This window comes from Ascaphus truei, chromosome 8, assembly GCF_040206685.1.
Source record: "Ascaphus truei isolate aAscTru1 chromosome 8, aAscTru1.hap1, whole genome shotgun sequence".
In the NCBI taxonomy this organism is placed as follows: domain Eukaryota; kingdom Metazoa; phylum Chordata; class Amphibia; order Anura; family Ascaphidae; genus Ascaphus; species Ascaphus truei.
The window spans coordinates 22,779,217-22,801,693 of NC_134490.1; the positions used below are offsets into that span (position 1 = coordinate 22,779,217).

At 42.4% G+C, this 22,477-nt stretch overlaps 1 protein-coding gene across 4 annotated transcripts in view; it reads right to left on the reverse strand.

Moving 5' to 3' along the window:
* The window catches only part of MICU1 (mitochondrial calcium uptake 1), a 170,132-nt gene that overhangs the window by 26,363 nt on the left and 121,292 nt on the right, over positions 1-22,477 (reverse strand). For 3 of the 4 annotated variants that reach the window (XM_075610784.1, XM_075610783.1, XM_075610786.1), the window contains one exon: positions 20,739-20,876. The exons of the other annotated variant lie outside the window; for it this stretch is intronic. In XM_075610784.1, coding sequence (XP_075466899.1) covers positions 20,739-20,876 — 138 coding nt within the window. The remainder of the gene's footprint in view (positions 1-20,738; positions 20,877-22,477) is intronic. 4 annotated transcript variants of the gene reach the window in all.

Below are 22,477 nucleotides of genomic sequence, written 5' to 3' on the forward strand. Positions count from 1 at the left end.
ATCTATGTTTAGGGCCTTGCAAACAGTCGGAATATAAAAACTTAACCAGATTTGAAATGTCCAAGTTCAACTTTAGTGCACATCTGAAGTTTCTCTTTCATAACACTGTCAGCAATGTACACCTAGTTCATCTTGTTTCATATTTTATTTTTAATCAAAAATCAGGGCTTACTATATTGCCATCAGTACGAAGTGTTCAGGTGCTGGGCTTTATTAAATCATTATTTTATGACCATTTCATTCTGCAGATCTGAAATTGGATTGCATCATTTAGGAAAACAAGTCTAAAAAGATATTCTTAATATTACTGGATGATAAATGACTAGTAAATCTTAAAGCATTTAAATTGCATCACAGAAACAAATTACGAAGAACACCCTAAAAAAACCCAAAAAAAAACAAAACCAAAAAAAAAAAAACAGCAGAATATTATGAAAGTTTAAAACATTTTTTTTTTATAAAACTAGTTTCCTAGTTTACCAATCGTTCATATATACACACATATACAGAAAAGATTCCACCGTTAAATCCAGATGTTGGTGTATTCAAATAATATAATCTAAAATAATGCATAATAATAGAAAATGTGTGTAAATAAAGTCTTACTCTGTATAGAGTTGGCTCTAAATAGCCAACGAAGGTGTTAATTATGAAGAAGTTATATAGGTGATGGGAGAAATTAGAAGCTTCCAAATTGGACAATCAAATCCAAAATAGTAGATGCAACCCAAGAGAGAGACAAACGCTTATCTACAATTATATCAGAAATATGTTTCAATGACACAGTATACGGTGAACATTTGTTAACAAATTAAAAATAGCAAGAAAAAAAATGTGGAAGTAGATGTGAACCACAATATAGAGCCCATTGAAAAATGAAAACACGGTCAAAGTTCCACTGGAGATTGGAAATGTTCTAAAAAGTTTTCTAACTCCTGTTGAGATGGGTAATGGATGTATGACACACACACACACACACACACACACACACACACACACACACGTCCAGGTTCACGGTAAAGAAATTATAAATTGTCATTATAGAGAAGATAAATATTTCACTAATCTATATTATTATGGTAATAATCTGGCAAACTGTATTCCTGTTAGACCAAAATTGCGGATACAAATATGTATGTGGATGTGTATGTATGTATGTATACACACACACACACACACACACACACACACACACACACACACACACACACACACACACACACAAGGATATTGTGATCACTTAAATTTAGTTCAATACAGAGGTTGGTCACCTGGTGACATTACAGATGGATCGGGTGCATACTTTTTTGTAGATGACCAACATCTGACACTTCCCTGATGGAGAAGATCTATTATCTACCCAGGTCAAGAGTAACCGATACAAACTAAGGTTAAGAAGCCACAATATGGAAAAGGATAATAATATCTATCAGGTTATAGATTGGTCAAATCAAAGAAAAATAGGCGTTACCGCTGAAAACCTAAAAGTAGCTAAATAATATTACAAGACACTGAAGGTCCGCAGATTTTTATTCAACATGACAAAAGAGACTCATTTTACAACTGTGGTTACGACCTTATATTGAGTCGTGTCCAGCTATCGGTACTGTATACCAAGCACAACATACTGGAAGTAACACAAAAGAGAGCAAATAAAATGACAGGAATTACAGCAAAACTCAGTAGGAGAGACGCGAGGTTTCAAAATCATCTGTGAAAAACTCGCTTTTTGCTTTATGAAAACAACACGGGTCACATTTCTCCAGGACCAATAGAGCAACTAAAACTGTGCACTGCTACAATGCCTATAAGGAAAACAACATACTCAACATGCAAAAATGAGGAATGAGAGGTGGATATAATGAAAATATTTAAATGATGTAGGGGAATAACAGTAAGGGAAAGAGGTTGGAATGTTTCACAATATTAAAAAAAAAAAATACTAGAATAGAGGCTGTGCGTGCTCTGATAGACTCAGGAAATATAGGACAGTACCATTTCACTGAAAGAAGAGTGGATACAGAGCCTCCTGGCAGGTCTACAGAGCACACACCAAAGGGATCCGAAAACACCTAGCATACAAACCAGGGGATCCTAAGGGATTAACCAACTGGGAAAGAAAGCAAAAGATCAAATGGAATACACCAACTCGTGGAGAATGGAAGATGCTCATTATCTGCTGTCAATCTATATCTACTGTATGTATAAGCATGCTCCTGCTTGAGACATCTGACGCAATACTCAATCCCAGCTCTTTTTGACCTTGGTCTAAAGTAGTGCTAAATCATACGTCAATGAACCAAAAGATGACTTAGCACTGTTTATTAAACATGGACCATTTTCTATGGCCATTATACAATGTTGTGAAGCCTTATTCCTGTATATGCAGCTGAACTCTTGTACAGCACAATGAAGCCTCTTCACAGCATATTGAATAGGAGTTTACAGCCAGATACTGAAATTATTTGGCCATTGTGTTTGTATATTACTTTAATATATACTGTACTGTTCATAAGCACAATAAAACAAAACCAAACAAAAAGTATCTATAAACATTGAAAGTTTAAGTTGTGCAGGACAAGAATAACCACTAAAATACCAATGACTGTTTAATGACACTGTTTAAACACACACAAAATCCCACTGGCCTCTTCTGTATGAGCAGGATGACAGGAGAAGCAGCCTAATTATACATTGTGCTCCTATAAAGGTGGAAATATATGTCCCTGTCTGAGTGGCATCTGCTTCCGTGCAGAAAAGAAAGGTCATGGTATGAAAAGGCTTTTCCAGTTTGAAGTATGCAGGGTGGTGAGAAAAAAGGAAGGCGGCTGTCAGACATGCAGCACTGCTGGGGAATGTGATGTGACTGAAACATTTAAGCAGAAAGTTAATCTTTTCGGTCCAACCTGCGATGCCATCCCTGATAACCATGGTTTCAGCCATGAACCTCTTCAGCACCGGAGGGGCTGTAATACTGTATGTATGCATCAATAAAAGAGATTTAAGCAAACCCAGCGTAGCAATGACACATGATTTAGTATACCCATCACGGAAGCAGATTCAGCTAACAAAGGGTTATGGACTTCATGTTTTCAGGGAGTTAAATGTTACCACCTTAAAAATTAATAAGTAGATCTATACACTTCCAGCTTGTTCCAAGGAGGCTTATTCTCCACATTCCTCCAGTTGGCTGGAAGTCTGCTGTCATGCTCAATACTTAATATTCAAGCAGTATATTTTCAGGAGGACTGTTCTGAACATAAACGCTTAATGTATCAGGCGTCATAATGATTTGTTAATGGTACATGCATCTCTCTAAGGAGGTGACTGAATATGCTGCAAAGCAGCTGATCGTGCAACCCCCATTTCATGTCTATGGTGGGAGGGGTTGAGGGGGGGAGTTCAGAAGGTTGCACGCATCGCAGCATGCGGAATTACCTTGCAAATGTTTGTTGCAGAAGAAGTGCGTGGGCACTGTTGCTTACTACTGAAATTGCCATTGGCAAATTCTTCATGGATGATTAAAATTGATATTCATGAAGGTGTTTTACACAATATATATATATATATATATATATATATATATATATATATATATATATATACACACATATATTTTTTTTTTAAAGCACTGAAGCTGCCAAGTTTCCAGAGGTTTATTTGATTATGGAAACCGGAGGTTTCTAGCACTGGTGGTAGCCAACGAATAGAAATTTGAATGGTACACTTATGGAAAGCCGAGGTTTGGGGAATTGGATATTAAGTAATGAATGGAAATTTAGAGAGAACGTCAATGCAAAACAGGGCATCTTTATTATGACTGAAAGTGAAGGGTGCGATGCGCTTATTGGTTTCATCATCTCTCCTTTATGAAGACTGGCAATACTGGCCAACTTGCCCTGACAGAGATACTTAGCTGCCTTTTCACCTCCATAAAAAAGGTTATTTTCCCCCAATTCATGTAAAGGGAAGATGAAGAGCTCTGGTTAATTTTCCTCCTATGTCTGCCCAATAGAAGCTTTTACATATTAACCAGTATAATATGTACCTCTTTATTTCTAAATCGCAGGACCTGTGTAAACAAAAAGCTTGATAACACAACTCACCTTACATTATACATAGACCTTCTGACATCCCCTCCTTCAAATATGTTTGCTAATCCAAAAAAACACATAATTCCTTACTCTATAAATAAATATACGAGATCCACATTATGAACTCCAAGATCACATTCCACACAGCCATTTACAAGCCTTTAGTACAGTAGTTGAGATTTGTGAACTCTACTTATAAGCTTAAACTCAACCGGTCTCCAACATTTGAGCCTACATGCGCAAAGTGGTCAATGAAAACATGTGAGCTCAACGGAAATCTGGGATGTCTTTATCCTAAGGTTCTTTAATCATATGCAGGCGATGGACTAAAATTCGTGAACAGAAGTAGGGGAGCGCAGATTTCAAAATATTATAAGTTAAAAAATAAAAGACAACATAGTGCAAATAAAGATTGTTATATCATTACTATATTGCACTATTGTTGGCTCTCTCTACTTATATCCTATCATGAATGATACCACCGGAGTGAAGTCCCTGCATCCAAGTAGAAGCCCTCCTACACCATTCACACCATCACATCTGAGTTCATCTGAGTCCAGTCAAAAACAATTTTTTTGAAATGCATCTTTATCATTAGAACCACATGAGTCTGCATTCGCGAGAAACCTCTGCATTTACTACCAACATTTGGTTTAAAGACTTAATTTGCACTATGTTGTCTCTTATTTTTTTACATATAATATTTTGAGATCTGCGCTTCCCTACTACTGTTCACGTATTCTGCTGTGTGAATTTCCTGGCCCATACATCAAAGGGTTGTTTGAGCTGCATTTATTTTTATATTATTCCTTTGGCACTTTCATCACTTATTCACTAGATATAGCATATTTTATGTTACTATATCATTTACATTTTCACATGTGTTTTGAATTGTTACTATTATTTTTTGGTCACATATTCAAACACTGGTTAGCACTGATTAGTGCACTTATTATTGTGGGCGCCCACCCTACTTGTTTTTTTCCGCTGGACTAAAATTCCCAGAATCCCAAGTAATATCGTGTTAGCGAGTTATCAAAATGTTTCTAACTCAAAATGTTTTTAACTACGCCCAACTCAAGGATTTCTCATCTTTGCACCTTTACCTCTATTGCCGTCTCACATCTTAAATCTTTTTCACTTATCCCTACCTACATATCTACCAAACTCTCTTCCACTTAATATTCATCATCAATATCCCATTTTTTAAGCCCAGCTCAAATATCCCTTTTAGGAGAAGCACCTCTTTAAATAATTCAGACCTACACTACAGACCCCAGATGCAATTGTTTTGAATTCCCTTTTTACACATACTCTGTCTTAAATGATACCACTCCGATTGTAAGCTCCTCGGAGCAGGGTCCCTTGTTGCCTTATGTTATAATTTAATACACTAATCCCCATTGCTTGTACTACCTACCACCCCCCCCCCCCCCCAGTATTGTAATTTTTTAAGGCATTATGTACTATGTTGGAGCTATATAAAATATAATTACACACATATAGTAAGACAGCTATTGACCAGTTTTTCAGTTGTAAGTATTACAAGGTATCAGGCAAATAATGGCTATTTATCAAGCATTATAGAATTGATGAGTAGACCATCAATCATCGCTGTTTTTTTTCAATGCGTCAAAGCTTTAATTTTTTTTAAAATATTTCTGTTTTATTACTTAACCATTATAATGACAAAAAGGCAGCTATTCTTTTAATGCAGAACATGGCAGAAATTCTACCTTTAGCTCTGATTTGAGAGCAAGGTCCACCTTGGGCTTGAGCATATTGACCTGCATAGACCAAAAAGCAGAGGAAGCCGGAGGTGACACGGGAGGTTTTTAATATTGCTCAAAAAGTTCAAAGAATATGAGAAGAGCAATGTATCTGTTGAGTGATAGAATAGGCTGGCAGATTGAAATATTAAAAAATTAATGGTACTTGATAACTGTCACACGGCAATCACTGCCGAAGACGGAGTATATCTTTAAAATAGAAGTGCTGGTTTATTTCAGGGATTTTTGTCCTCCGCTTTAAAAATGTTTCCAAGAACAGCAGGGCACATTCACACAAAAAGGATTAGCCGCTGTACATAAATAGTACAAGAAACAAACTTGTCTGACCCCTGGCTACAAAACTGTGCAAGACATGCATTTGTATCTTTATATTACTGCGGTGTTACAATGGGAGCATGGATAGCCAAAGCTCCTCTTCTCGATCCTAAGGCTTTGGTCCCGCTGCGTCCGGCGCGACCGCGTGTGCGCTACTAACCATCTGCTTGTATCCTCCCGAGCGGGTCCCAGTCCCTCCTCCCTGCAGGGCTCACTACACGCTGTGACGCGTCAGCCGCCAGGGGATGCAAGAGAATTGTAATCCCGAGCGGCGACGCGTCACATGTTGTGGCAGTGAGCCAATGAGGAGAGGAGGCTTCGGGGAGCAGCAATTTGCCTTCCAAATGAACTGTGCAGCACCAAGGGAGCGCCCCTGCTCCCTCCCACAGACTCTCTCCTCATACTGTTTGAGCCGAGACAGAGGGAAGCTCTCCTCAAACTGTGTGAGCCGAGACAGAGACCAGAGGGAAGACTCCCTCCCCCCTAAATGAAGGGGAGGGAAGGCGCTGGATGAAGAAGAGGGGCACAGCAGATTAACCCCTATAGTGTCTGCAGATGCACAGGGGGGGAGGCGGGGGAGAGAACCCCATGCCAGACAGTGTGATGGCCCCGCCCCCCGATGTCATTGCCACGCCCACCCGACCCGTTTTGGCCACGTCTCCGCTCCCTACAGACCGCAGATAGCGGTCAAGTGCCTCTCCATGCGCCGCCTGTCTGCAGTGCGGGCACGTGGTCTGAGGCAGCAGGGCCTTAGCCTTTGCCTTAGGCCCGGGCCATAGATTGCACGGACTTGCAGGCGAGCCAGCGTGTGCGAAGGGAGCCGGTTGGAGGCAGGGCAGTGACGTCGCTGGGCCAATCGCACGCGACGCACTGACGTCAATGTCACGGCGCCGACGTCACGGCGCCGTGACGTTGACGCTGCTGTGCAGTGATTGGAGGTTTTCAGCCGACAGCGCGCTGAAAAACAGCTTGGCGCTCGGCTGAAACCTCCAACGCCTGAGCACGCCTGCGGACGCTCGCGTGAGCCCCCTCTCAAGGCATCCTCATTGAGGATGCAGGGGCTCAGCGCGGAGCGTCCGCACGCCTCAGCACGGCTGGTCCATCTATGGACGCAGCCTTAGGCTGAGTCCCCGCTGGCACTGAGCTCGCTAATCGCTTGGCGCGCTTACCTCTGAATGGGAATCCTCACGTTCACGTTCGCGCTGTGCGTGGGTGCTCATGCGCGTGCCCGCACGCTCTCCCAAGCTTTGTGCTTGAGGAGACAATGGAGAGATACTTTTAGGCTCAGAGCAGGGTCACGTGACCCTGCTCTGACCAATGGGAAGAGAGAGGGCGTGTTGTAATGCCCTGTCACTACACCAAACACAAACATGGGGGCAAAACGGACTGGTGTGGTGTAGGGGGGGGGGGGGCAAAACGGACTGGTGTGTGGGGGGGCAAAATGGACTGGTGTGTGGGGGGGCAAAACGGACTGGTGTGGTGTGGGGGGGGGCAAACAAAGTGGTGTGGGGGGGGGGCAAACAATGTGGTGTGGGGGGGCAAACAAAGTGGTGTGGGGGGGGGCAAACAAAGTGAGGGGGGAAGGAGAGAAGGGGGAGAAAGGAGAGAAGGGGGGAGAAAGGAGAGAAGGGGGGGAGAAAGGAGAGAAGGGGGGGAGAAAGGAGAGAAGGGGGGAGAAAGGAGAGAAGGGGGGAGAAAGGAGAGAAGGGGGGAGAAAGTAGAGAGAAAGGAGAGAAGGGGGGAGAAAGGAGAGAAGGGGGGAGAAAGGAGAGAAGGGGGGGGGGAAGGAGAAAAGAGGGGGAGAAAGGAGAGAAGGGGGGGAGAAAGGAGAGAAGGGGAGAGAAAGGAGAGAAGGGGGGAGAAAGGAGAGAAGGGGGAGAAAGGAGAGAGAAAGGAGAGAAGGGGGGAGAAAGGAGAGAAGGGGGAGAAAGGAGAGAAGGGGGAGAAAGGAGAGAAGGGGGGAGAAAGGGGGAGAAAGGAGAGAAGGGGGAGAAAGGAGAGAGGGGGGAGAAAGGAGAGAGGGGGGAGAAAGGAGAGAGGGGGAGAAAGGAGAGAGGGGGAGAAAGGAGAGAGGGGGGAGAAAGGAGAGAGGGGGGAGAAAGGAGAGAGGGGGGAGAAAGGAGAGAGAAAGGAGAGAGGGGAAGGAAGAGCAAGGGGGGAGAGAAACGAGAGGAGGAAAGGGAGAGAGAGGAGGGAAGGGGGCTAGAGAGGGGGGAAGGGGGAGAGAGAGAGAGAGCAATGGGGGGGGGGGAGAGAGAGCAACCGGGGGGAGAGAGGGAGAGAGACAGAGAAATGGGGGGAGAGAGGGAGAGAGACAGAGAGAGAGACAGAGAGAGAGACAGAGAGAGAGACAGAGACAGAGAGAGACAGAGAGAGAGACAGAGAGAGAGACAGAGAGAGAGCAATGGGGGGAGAGAGGGAGAGAGACAGAGAGAGAGGAGGGAAGGGGGTAGAGAGAAAATGGACAGACACACACACAGCCCCTATTCAGCCAATGACACGCCCCCTCCCCTAATAGCCACGCCCCCCCACTCTTGCTCTAAAAATGTTGCAGGACAGCAACAAAACAAATGTATTGCCGCTGTTGCGTGCATTTATAGTTAAGCGCGACGCGACAGAGCAACGGGAGCGACGCGAATTCTTGAAGCTGGTCAAATTTGATTTTTCAGAGGCTGTTGCCACATGTGACAGCCTCTGAACCAATCAAAGACCTGGTCACCCGCGACGTCGCCAGAAAGCGAAATACAAGTTTTGCTACCGGTGACGGAAACGGGTGACATGATCCGTCACGTCGCCGTCGTGCGCACTATAAGCGCGGCCTTAACCACAACATTTCAAAGCAATCTTCTATTTGCATATTGCCGAGAAGGGGATTTTTGTGCTTCTCTGAATCTTAACCTATAAGGGTAATCTGGCCAGAGAAACGCAGTTTTTTTTGAGTTATCGGACCAACATTATAATGAAATAAACTTTTCTGCTACAGTATATATGAAACACAGTATAAACAGACATTGCTATAAAATGCACTACTACCAATTAAAACAACAGTAGCAAATACAGTATGCTAAGGAGTGTATTGAAAACAGACCCTACATAAAATGTTTCTACTATGACCGACTTCCTTGATAAAATGTTATGCAATTCGATTGTACAGCCATCTGTCTGCCCTAAGTGTCCCACATTCCAGCTACGTCCTGGGATAGGAAAAACAAAACGATCTCCATACATTACCAAGATGTCAGCAAAAATCACTATGAATTAAAGCTTTATAAAAGTCTTAATTTGGTGTTTTGAATCATTTCCTGAACAGCACTTTTGATGACATTTTTAAGATGTGATCAATGATGGTGATCCGAAGACATGATTATATGGGAGATAATTCGAAGGTAAAGTGTAATAAGACAAACAATGGGATTCCATTTTGAATAATACATTCATTGAACCCTTCCTAAAAACTCTGACAAATTTGAACTTGGGTGTCATGATATCATATTATATATTTTAATCAAGCTGATGCTTCAGGGGTTAATGTGGTTACCGTTTAAAAAATTTTTTTTTAAATACAAAGAAATGTTTTATGGCTTGTTAAACCCTTGTCCAAGCCTAGTTTTAGGACTGATGGAATCTGCAGGAAAGGGCATCTGTTTGCCAGAGATGGGATTCATTAATGGCCCCTCTGACACCCAAGTAAACAGGACACTTTTAGAGGTACTTTCAAAGGCATTCTCTGGGGTGTTCTGAAAGGTTCAGGGAGTGTGAAACTATTCTACTAAAGAGTGAATTTATAAAATAAATTAGGATATCCAGTGATAACCCCTATCCTAAAGTATAACGTTCAGATATCTCTAATCGTTGCAAGGAGACGCATGCAATAAGACCACACACTACATGGGTAAGAGGTGCCAAGGACAGATATCCATTTGTCACTCCTTTAGGAGCAGGACAGTCAAAATTAGTCATGTTATATCCGTCATAATCGCCTGACTCTATTGATATGACTCACGTGTGTCCAAGTGTTAGAGAAAGAAAGTTAGGTGTCCGTTAAAATATTGAGGCAAGGATTTAAACGTATTTTTTAGGAGTTTTTTTTCTATGTCAGAACTGTCAACCTAGAAGCTGATTTCCGACAGGGGTGGGCTTATGTTGTTTCAATAGGGGAAAAAAATTGTACATAAGTCTTAGCAGGGTATTATGAAATCAGAATGTAACAGAGGTGTGTCTAAAATGTGAGACCGCTTTAGTTTTGAAAGAACTTAGACTGGTGGTGGATGTGAGAGTCTCCGGTAGATTGTTCAAGTTTTGGGGTGCACGGTAAGAGGAGGAGGAGCGGCCGGACATTTTGCTGAACCGTGAGACCATGAACAGTCTTTTGGAGTCAGATCTCAGATAAGTGCTGAATGTGGTAGGGGTGAGGAGCTTGTTCAGGGGAGACGGGTAGCTTGCCCAGAAAGTATTTGAAGGCAAGACAGGAAAGGTGAACTTTGCTCCTAGACTAGAGTGATGACCAATCTAGTTCTTTGAGCATTTCGCAGTGATGTGTGTTGTAGTTGCATTGGAGAACACAACGGCATATTGAATGCCGAGCCGTATACTATGTCACCATAGTCGATAATTGGCATTAGCTACTACTGTGCGATACACTTTCTGACCAGCAGATTTAGGGATGATTTGTTCCTATAAAGTACACCTAGTTTGGCATAGGATTTGGGTGTCAGGGCATCAATGTGCATCCCAAATATTAAATGGGAGTCAAATCATATGCCCAAGTATTTAAAACTAGTGACAGGGGTTAGGGTGGTATTAGCCATGGTTCTGATCTGGAGCTCAGTTGCTGGAAGCTTTAAAAATGTAGCCTTGGTCCCAAATACCATTGTTACAGCCTTTGTCAGTGTTTAAAAACAGTTTGTTTTGGGAAATCCAATTTCCATTTCTCAAAAAGTCAGACCAAAGTATGTGTTCAAGGTCGGAGAGGCTAGGGCTGTGTGCATATAAGATTGTGTCCTCTGCATACATGTGTATTGAAGCTCCCTGACAAGCTGTAGGAACATCATTGATGAACACCGAGAACAGTAGGGGCCCCAGGAGAGAGCCTTCTGTGACACCACAGGTGATATCCAAGGGGTTGGAGTTAAAGCCCGAGAGAGACACATGTTGGGATTTACCTGATAGGTAGGAATGAAACCAGTTTAAAGCAAGCTTCCTTATTCCAGAGCACTGGAGTTTGTTAAGCAGGATAACACGAACAACAGTATCAAAAGCCTTTGCAAAATCTAGGAATATTGCACCAGTGAGTTGTCCCAGTTCCATTCCACACTGGATCTCATTGCAAACTTTTATCAGGGTAGTTACGGTGGAGTGTTTGGGGCGAAAGACAGATTGGAATTGGCTAGGGAAATTTGTCTTAGTATAGTAATCACTTAATTGGGAGTGAACACATTTTCCCATGACTTTGGATAGTATTGGGAGAAGAGAGATTGGCCTGTAGTTTGAGAGAGTGGTTTTGTCCCCACTTTTGAAGATTGGGACAACTCTGGCAGTTTTCCAGGTCTTAGGGATATGGCCTGCAGACAGAATAGAGTTTACTATGGAAGCAATTGTTTTGGCAATGGCTGGGGCACCAAGTCTTACGAACTTAGATTGCAGAAAATCAGGTCCACATTGGCAGTTTAGTTTTAATTTGAGGAGCGCTTGTGTAATCTCCTCTTCAGATACTGGGATAAATTGAAAATTGTGTGCAGTGTTGGGAGGGGGTGGGGCTATAAGGGTACTCAGAATGAAGTTCATGTTTGTAGTTTGAGTTGCGTTTTGCTAATAAGTTAGTGGCACACCCCACAAAGTAATCATTGAATGCATTTGCAATGTCAGTGGGATTTGTCAGACTAATATCCCTCTTAAGGCCGCGCTTATAGTGTCGGCGACGTCACCCGAAAACAAATACATTGCCGCCGCTGCGTGCGCTTATAGTGCGCGTGACGGCGACAAAGTGACGTCGCCGTCGCGGAAACTGGAAGCCGGCAAAATTTGATTTTTCATGGGCTGTCACGTGACGGCCCTTGAACAAATCAAATTGCCGGAATCCCGCGACCCGGCGAAACATAACTTTCGCCGGTGGCAACGGCGACGTCACCCGCCGTGTCGCCGTCGACGGCACTATAGGCACGGCCTTAATGATATTACTTGGTTGTTGATGGTTAGAAGGCTGGAATATATTGTTGATAACCTTCAAGAAGTGAGCCGAGTTTGATGTATTCTGGCGAAGATTGCCAGAGTAATATTGTGCTTTTGCACAATATCAGCCATTGTTTAAGAAAAAATATAAATGAAGATTAATATAGCCCGAAAATATCCTTTTAGGTTATTAGGTTACAAAATGCTTTTACTTTCCTTTTTCATCCTACATTGTAACAGTTTCTATCAAGCATCTTAATACTTCCAACAAATACTGATGTAAAATAGCATTGTCTGGGTTTCTTAGGCCCAGATCAGACAGGATGCAACGCGACGTGCGCGCACACGACCGTCACTTCTTGAGGCTAGTGGATGACAGTTGTCACACTAAAAACTGCTTGTGGCAGCAAACTACAGCGTTGACGCTGTGACATTTTGCCGTCACAACCCAAATTGAAATTTGAGGCTGCAGTCGCATCAAGTGAGCTGGTTCAGCCAATAAAGGCGAACCAGCTGCGTGACGTGTTCGTTACGCCCCCCCCCCCCCCCCCGCCACCCAACTCCCGCAGTTTGAGCACAGATCGCTGGGCTGCAGGAGCATGCGGCGGAGGCGCGCACAAAAGCGACCGGACGTAGCAGCCAGTCTGAGCTCGGCCTTACACACGTCATATTGTGTATTCTTTCCTGAGTTTAGTTTGTGAACCTTAACAGTAGCATGCTTTGCGAGTTCTCCAATGTTAGTTATTGCACTTTTCTCAAGTAGACATTCACGTCTAAACAGCTTGTATTATGACAAAGGTTAATAACAATATGTTGCTAATGGTGAGTGCCCGTGCATGCTCAATGTTCCTCTTCTTTATAGAACATATTGGAAGCTGGAGGTCGGGAAAAGGCCAGCTAGTTTATAGGAGACACAGCAATTCAATTTCTTTGTCTAATCATATGGCTGCAAATTACACAAGTATTTCCTTTATTTGGAAAATGTTCTTAACAGAGCATAGGTCGAATGCAAGTGCATCTACTGCACTGAGCCAGTTTCTCCTCTAGGTGACCTTGGCTTGTTGAAAAAAATCCTATTTTGTGCCAGCTCCTTCTGCGCATGGTGACTAATCTGAGGGGGAGGCAGTCTGCTGTCAATGTAAAAAAACAGACTTCCCTTCTTTGCTGCCAGAGGCCTGCAACGCATTCCAATGTATGGTAATCATACTTTATTATATTTCTCAACAAAATTGTGAGTTTGTTAGAGAAAATAATTTTTTCCATAATTAGAACCCTTTTCCAGAGATAAAGATCTGTTAATTTATGGATTATTGATATAGTGCACCATCGATCATCTGTAATCTACCACACACACAAAAAAGTGGACGGTGCTCCCACACCGTGAAAGTGGATAAACATATGCAGGTGATAGATACTGGTTGTGTGATGAGCTCAAAACGTCTGGTAAGGACTTGTTTCCCGGAGTCCTCAATTTTCAACATATACTCCTCCGAATTCCAGAAGGAACAGGATCACCCCAGAAAAGAAAACACAATACAGTATAGTGTACACTGTATTGTGAATGTGGAAGTGTGGCACTGAACTTGGCTCTTATGTCAGCATTCTTACTAGAAACAAGACAATTAAAGCTCATCCAATCAGTGGCTGTGCAGTGTCTTCTTTAATGCTTTATTAATTTTCTCCTGATCCACTTGGTATCACGTTCACAGGCATAAATGAATGAAGGAATGGTAAGATAAGAGTCCACGGCACTGCTCTGGGGCACTCAATAATTGTATTGCTGCAATCCTGCACCTCCCCTGGCTGAACCGAATTTCACAGGGGATTCCCCTTTGCGCCGCCTCGCTCGTCTCCTCGACCTCCCGGGCGTCTGACGTCACTGCCTAGTGTGCTCCCCGCCTCCGTTGTCAATGTGTTTGGGCGAATTATCCGATTTTCCTGGACTCTGCTCACACTTCCTTCACCTATTCCGTCTCTACGCGTTTCACGGTTAACACCGCTGACGACATTAATACAGCATTAAAGAAGACACTGCACAGCCACTGATTGGATGAGCTTAATTGTCTATTTTCTAGTAAGAATGCTGACATAAGAGCCAAGTTCAGTGCCATACTTCCACATTCACAATACACAGTGTACACTATATTGTGTTTTCTTTTCTGGGGTCATCTGTAATCTAGACAGAGTGCCTCTTTAATAGCATATACAGATAGATATTAAAGCATGGATGCTGTATTCAAAAGACCTATTTCAACTCAAAAGAATGAATGAAAAATCACAGCAGGGGTAATTACGGAGAAGTTAATGAAGCTTCTAATTATATGGAATGGGAGAGGGGGTTTAAAGAGCGGCCTCTAATGGCCTGGTAGGGGGGACCCAGACTAGTACCTTGCCTAGGGCCATATATAATCTTAATTAGGCTGTGAGTGCCAGGGGAGATAACTGGTTATCCTTTTGATCGCCCATTAAATAAAACACTGGTTTAGTGATCATTTATGGAAAGTAAATTGATGCAGCCCTCCACTGATCCCATCACTGTTATCCAGCCTGTCCCATCACTGTTATCCAGCCTGTCCCATCACTGTTATCCAGCCTGTCCCATCACTGTTATCCAGCCTGTCCCATCACTGTTATCCAGCCTGTCCCATCACTGTTATCCAGCCTGTCCCATCACTGTTATCCAGCCTGTCCCATCACTGTTATCCAGCCTCCCCCATCACTGTTATCCAGCCTCCCCCATCACTGTTATCCAGCCTCCCCCATCACTGTTATCCAGCCTCTCCCATCACTGTTATCCAGCCTGTCCCATCACTGTTATCCAGCCTCTCCCATCACTGTTATCCAGCCTCTCCCATCACTGTTATCCAGCCTCCCCCATCACTGTTATCCAGCCTCTCCCATCACTGTTATCCAGCCTCTCCCATCACTGTTATCCAGCCTCTCCCATCACTGTTATCCAGCCTCTCCCATCACTGTTATCCAGCCTCTCCCATCACTGTTATCCAGCCTCTCCCATCACTGTTATCCAGCCTCTGGGCCATTGTTGCATATTGTGATGTTTTGAAAATAACAGCTCTTCAGCTGTGATGTTTCAATATCGTGTACGGGTTGGTTGTAGGTTGTGATGCCTTTTAGCGAATCAACATAAGAGCTCTTCGTAGCATTATACCGATAACTCTCTTCAGATGCACGGTTTAAAGATGCAGTTCTCTCAAAAAATGCAGTTATAGCCAAGTTCATAATAAATTTGCAACTTTGTGCCCCAAGCATCATCATTTGCCACTTTCCCTAAAATACCTAATAAAGAAGAAGTTCTTCATATGTTTAGCATTTGGCTTCTGAATTGATAGCTTAATTCATAATGGCAATTTTAATCCATTCCTGTGGTTCAAGGCTTATAAACAATAATAATATGTACATACAGTAGATAAAAGTGACAGACAGAGAGAGAGAGAGAGAGAGAGAGAGAGAGAGAGAGACAGAGAGCGACAGTGAGAGAGAGACAGTGAGAGAGAGAGACCGTGAGAGAGAGAGGTTCAGTGAGAGAGAGTGAGAGAGAGAAAGAGACAGTGAGAGACAGTGAGAGCGAGAGAGACAGTGAGAGCGAGAGAGACAGTGAGAGCGAGAGAGACAGTGAGAGCGAGAGAGACAGTGAGAGCGAGAGAGACAGTGAGAGCGAGAGAGACAGTGAGAGCGAGAGACAGTGAGAGCGAGAGACAGTGAGAGCGAGAGAGACAGAGAGCGAGAGAGACAGAGAGAGACAGAGAGCGAGAGAGACAGAGAGCGAGAGAGACAGAGAGCGAGAGAGACAAAGAGCGAGAGAGACAAAGAGCGAGAGAAACAGAGAGCGAGAGAAACAGAGAGCGAGAGAAACAGAGAGACAGAGAGAGGGACAGAGACAGAGAAAGCAATTTTAAATTAATATTTTTTATTAAACCAATTCTAAAAATACCAAATACGCTGCTTTCAGCTGTACAGTACAAATTATAGCTTTACATGAATAAAAAAATAATCAAATTGTATTTTAAAAAGGAAATCAAGCTAGAATTAACCCAATTATAAACTGCAAAGTGCATTACAAGGTGCCCTGTTCCTGTAGATTTCTTAAGTAACTTAAAAAGCTTTCTAACTTAGCAGGGGTGGGAAAACTATTTCAGCAAACATCTTTCCTGTATGTGCATCCAGGTGAAGAAAACGGTTCCATGCAGTTAATTAAAGCTGCTTTTAGTGCTCAATCCAGAACATTTTGTGCAGCAAAGAATTAATTTGGCATTTCACTTATTTCTTTCCTCCATCCCATCAATTCTACAACAATAATTTATATATATAACTTTAAGCGCTACAGTGAATAATATCAAAAAGTGTATAATATAACCACAATACAAATACAAATTGTATTATAACAATCAATATATGGAGGTGTTAACCGTGTCTAACCTTTCCCTAATTAATGCAGCCAATTAGGTCCACGACCCCACAAAAGCAGAGAAATAGAATAGGAGTATCAACTCTGTTTCATGCATGTAGTATTACAAGTTAAGATGTTTTTTTTATACAAATCTGTATTGTATTCATGGGAACCAATATGAATAGGGAGGTGCTTATAAATAAAGTAGGGACAGGTATGTCATCATTAACCCCTGAAGAAGTCTTATTGGTGAAACGTCGGGTGACTAGTGATCGGCGGTAACGCAGCAGGAGGATCGAGGAAGAGAGAGTCCCGACCGCGAACGGACTGGAAGCGGAGCAGTGCACAGGCGAGATCTCGCGATACTTGGGGAAAGACACATGACGCGGAAGTGTTCGGCTGTCAGGGAGAACAGACGCCAGTACACGGAGCAGCTGGTCTGAGTCCCCAGCGGATCTCCAATTCAGGTTACAACCTTAAACAGAACGGACACTAGCTGATCGGGTTACAAGCAGAGTGTGAGAGACTCAGTTTGATTAAAAACTCTCCAACTGCCTTTTAACTACTTACAAAGTGTGAGTGGATAACCTATATGGTTATAGGGTTTTATTTTTTTAAATAAACTGTGTTACACTATATTTGTTTCCCAATATCTTTATCCCTATATGGTGTGCCATTGAAATGGAGAACAAGTCCATCTAAGACAGTTTGGACCCTGTAGCAAAAGACAAGTGTGGAAAAGAAAAATCCAGTCACAGAATGCCAGACAACACGGGGGGGGGGGGGGGTGTGTGTGCAGGAAGGGTGGATGTGAAGTGCAGGGGGGGGTGATGTGCAGGCAGGGGTATGTGATGGGCGGGGGAGGGGGGTGGGATGTATTGTGCAGGGGAGTATTGTGTGTGTCCATCCGTTAGCAATAAAGCTTTATAAAAAAAAATAGTTTTAAAAAAACGGGCGCCACACTCACACCATGTTATAAGCGGATCTGTACACACACACACACACACACACCTAAAAGACAAAACGGGACAGTGCGGGCTCCATATTGTAAAGGGTATCAGGTTTTAATATCACAAGCTCAAAATCAGGTCACTTACAACAATTCAGTAAAATATGCGCATTGGGCGTCTTCATCAGTCCTCCGTTGTGCGTCTTCAGGTATGGGGCTCCAAATTTCGTGGCTGGGAACGTGTGTCATCTCCTGCTTCACAGCCGGGTATCTCCAGTGTTGTGCGTCCACACACAGGTCCCCCGGCTACAGCAATATCACTCCTCCAAGTTCCACAGCTCCCCTCCATAGTTACAAGGCACTATACAGAAGGCTCCTGGAACAGCCAATGGCAACACAATCTTATGCGTTTTGTCGCTTAGGTTATGGCGACTTCATCAGAGAATAAGGAATGAGGGAATCCCCATGCCTTATAAAGTCTAAATTGATTGAATGATTACTCATACGAGAAACACCCTATGTGAGTGGACAAAAGTGACTAATACTAGATCGGCTGGAGGAAGAACAACAGACAAAAATACATAATGTAACAACTGTCACACAATATTAGGAGTAGACACACACATCTGTGCAGGCCGATAACTATTTGATGGCAGACAGCCATCATAATCCTCACTGGATTAGGAATATACCTAAAGACCATTTCGTTTGCCTGAAGCGCAACTGCTCTGATCAAGAGACATTTACGGTCCAGGCCAACGAACTGAAACACAAGTTCATTGATAGAAAGTATTCTGTTAGTCAGTTAGCACAAGTAGATCAGTTGGATAGAGGTACATTATTAGAGTATATATATAAATATATATATATATATATATATATATATATATATATATATAAATAAAAAACTATGAACCATCTGCTGAGTTTAATCAACCAATTTCATTTATTACACAATACAATCAAATGGCCCCTAAAATACGACACATTTTAAATAAAACATTGGCCTATTCTCCTTCGGGATAACACACTGGCGCAGATTCTGTCATCAAAACACAATATAATTTTCATTAAAGCCACTAATTTAAAGTCCAAAGTAGCACCTGGTTGTCCTTTGCAACATTCTAGGTCATCTTTATCTAACCCCACTAAGGGCTTTTTCACTTGTACTATGTGCACAGCATGTGCATATGGTGTAAGTGGAAAGACATTCAAGTCCAATGTCACCTCCAAAGAATATCAGGTTAAGTCTTGTATAAATTGTCAATCCACATTCGTAATTTACATTTTGCAATGCCCGTGCGGCTTGCTATATGTAGGGAGGACTAGGAGGACCTTTCAGAGAAGAATATACGAACATGTGTACAATATTAGAAAGGGACTGACCACCCACAGTGTTTCTCATCATTTCCTTGCACATCAGAGCCAAAATCCAACAGGCCTGGTGTGTCAGGCAATAGAAACTGCCCCATTAAATTAGAGAGGGGGCAATAGACTCAATCAGATCAGCAGGTGAGGAGCCAACTGGATCTATGAGTTAAAAACCTTCTCTCCAAATAATTTAAATATAGACTGAGTTGGGAATATTTTTAGAAAATTGATTTACCACCTCAGGAGCGGGTTTCTCTTTTTACTTTTTTTACAGCACCTGTCTTAACAGATAGGTGTTGTGATAATCTCCATAGTTACATTACTGTACTGTATATGGTAATGATACATTATACAGAAAATAGAAAAATGTATGTTTTTAAGTATATGTTTTTAAGCAATTGAAAACATAAGTTGTACCAGTATGAGTGAGTAAAATCCAGGATGGTATATACACCTATCAGTAATGGTATTCATGGGTCTATATCCCATTTTTGGGCTTAGGATATCATTGTGTCTAAATATGGTTTATCGTTTTGTTTACTGCTGTGTCTTATTGTGTTATTCATGTATGTTTTATATTTGGTGGTGTTGTGTGTATTTTCGGCTATTTCATAAGCGTTAGTTGTGATTGGCCAGTTTTTGGACCAATCACACTGGTTATTGGCCGATTTTCGGACCAATCACAGCGATCATAGGTATAATTTGCATAATGCTTCTAACACTGCCAAAACCCCTGAGGAAGTGACGCGCAAGCGCACGAAACGAGTAGGGCTAAAGTTCAAGCTAATTGAAGGAAGGAGCGAGTGCGGCTTACCAGGCTTGGTAGTACACCATAAACAAGCAGCAAAAGGTTGTTTCTCCCCAACGTCTGCCCCCTGAACAGGAGCATCGGCCCAAGGAGTGTGTGGACCGCATCAGAGCACATCTACAGATGTCCCCCTGCAACGGAGGAGAAAGCCATAATCTTCCTGTTTCAGCTCTATTTGCCTGTTTACTCTGTATTTGCTGCGAGTAGGATTCTGTTTTTCCAACCAGACCAGCGGCATCACGCTATTCCAAATGTAGTATTTTTTACTGTTTTTTAATCTTTTAAGTAAATTAGCGTAACTGTTTTCAGGCGTTTTATATATTTGTCATTCCTTGTTTATATGTTTTGCTTGTTTGTAGGGTTTTGTTGGTGATGTGTTAGTTTGTTATTTTTTTGTTTATCAATTTATGTGGCGAGTCTGTATGTTATGTGTAGTTCAGTTATGCCAACAGATTTGAGTTTAATTACCACATACCACAGATCCATCGAGGTGGTTCAGAGGTACTGGATTGAACTTTAATTTCAAGTTTATTTCCATACTTGGAAGCCCATTGGACATTTCTATGGACTTATTCTAAGGCGCCGGTTCGGATTTGAGATATAGAAATATATATTGATATAGTCACTCAGTTGAACCACAGCTTTGCGATCCAAAGTAACAAAAATGATCATCATAGTTGGACGCACTGGTTTATTAATATATATACACACACACACACGCCACTCTGGTGACTTTCTGCAGAACCATAAGGTACTATAGAACACAGATTGAAAAGTGATCAAAATTACATTGTTTACATAGAATACCACTTCATATCTCCATGTAAACACTCACCACTCCATCCTTAAAGTGTTTCTTGAGTTGCTTTAGCATATTGGTGAGCTTTTTGGACTGCACTCCACTGTATGCCAAGAGCATGCTGCCAAACTGCCGCTCGGTGATGCGCCCGTCCACTGGATCATGTCGCTCGAACTGAAGAGAGGGAAACTCAGAGTTACTGAAGCAAGAAACCGGTGCTTGTTGGCATGGGCCATCACGCCCTCATTTGGCTCAGGTAAAAAAAGGATACAGCCACCAATCTGATACATTTCAAAATTGATGGGAAACTCTACTACAGACCCACAATGATCCATACTTTAATCTAGGGAAAGCTCTGCCCTTCTCTGGGTGCTCCTCACATTGTCCCAACTCCCTAATGCTATTGGACACACTTTCTTACATTGTTTCACACCTTCCCGATTTTTATTTTCCGTACCCCATTCAGATCTACTGGAAAATGTTATTTTAAAAAAAATAAATGAAACAAGTCAGGTATTAACCTATTTGCTACCAGATGATTGGCAACACCAGAGTGCCACTGGACTTCAGGGATCATGACCACATGGTCGCTTGGGGGTAACGATCACATGGTCGTGGCCAGAACCCCAGGTGATGCGAATGGAATGGAGTGTGAATGCAATTTCCTCCTAGAGAATGGGCAATAATCATATGACATTCCCCGAATACCATAAGGTCCTCTAGAGTAGGGATGGTCAATGCCAGTCCTCAAGGGCCACCAACCGGTCAGGTTTTTAGGATATCCCTGCTTCATCAGAGGAAGCTCAAATCAGTGGCTCAAGCGCGGGCTGAGCCACTCTTTGAGCAACCTGTGCTGAAGCAGGGATATCCTTAAAAACTGACCTGTTGGTGGCCCTTGAGGACTGGCATTTGCCACCCCTGCTGTGCTGCCTGGTGGAGTGAAGCATCAAGCATGCTAAAATAACCCTTGCAGCAAAAGTACTAAAGAAATGCAAAACGTTACGATTATTTTTTTTGCAGTGAACATTAACAAAAATACTGGTTTTACCATATTTACTTTAGGTAGTAGCTAGCCTATGTGGGCTAGGCTGACAGGTCTCGTATCTTAAATTATTTTTAGATGCTTTCACAACTCTCATGGTGTGCGCAATATAGGATCTCTATCTGGCGGGTTCACCCACAGGTTCCTCCCTTCTATACCATACTCTACCCCAAGATCCTAAGCAGCACCCATTATCTTCACTAAAGATCACTGCACTAGTGAGCAAGACACATCCGGTTTATAACTGGACATCGCTTCTTTTTAGAGTAGATAGCCTACACATGTTCTTTAATCTTTGGAAAGATGCATGTGTTGATCTGAATTAATGGACAATCCATGATGTGTCTAAAAGAAGCAAGCTCAGCCTTTACTTGTACAGCCACCATTGCACTAAATAATCAATACCATTAGATAGATCACTTCCCCAATACACTGGAGCATGTTGAAAAGCAAATTCATTGATGTCATTTGACCTCTCAATCATAGCATACACATATTATACACTGTGTATACATAAGATAAGGGGCCCCTAGATAGCGAACTTGTGTTGCTCTCAATAGTAGAGCAATTTATCACACTTCTTATCAATTCAATGCTCTGAGCTTCAGTGCATTAAACTGTAGCTGAGGCAGAATTTTTCCTCTGGCAGCGATTTTTAATTACTTACTCAGATTGAAGGTTTACGGAAAATGTCCTTTAATCTCTCAGTAAAATGTCTGATAAAGTTTGGAAA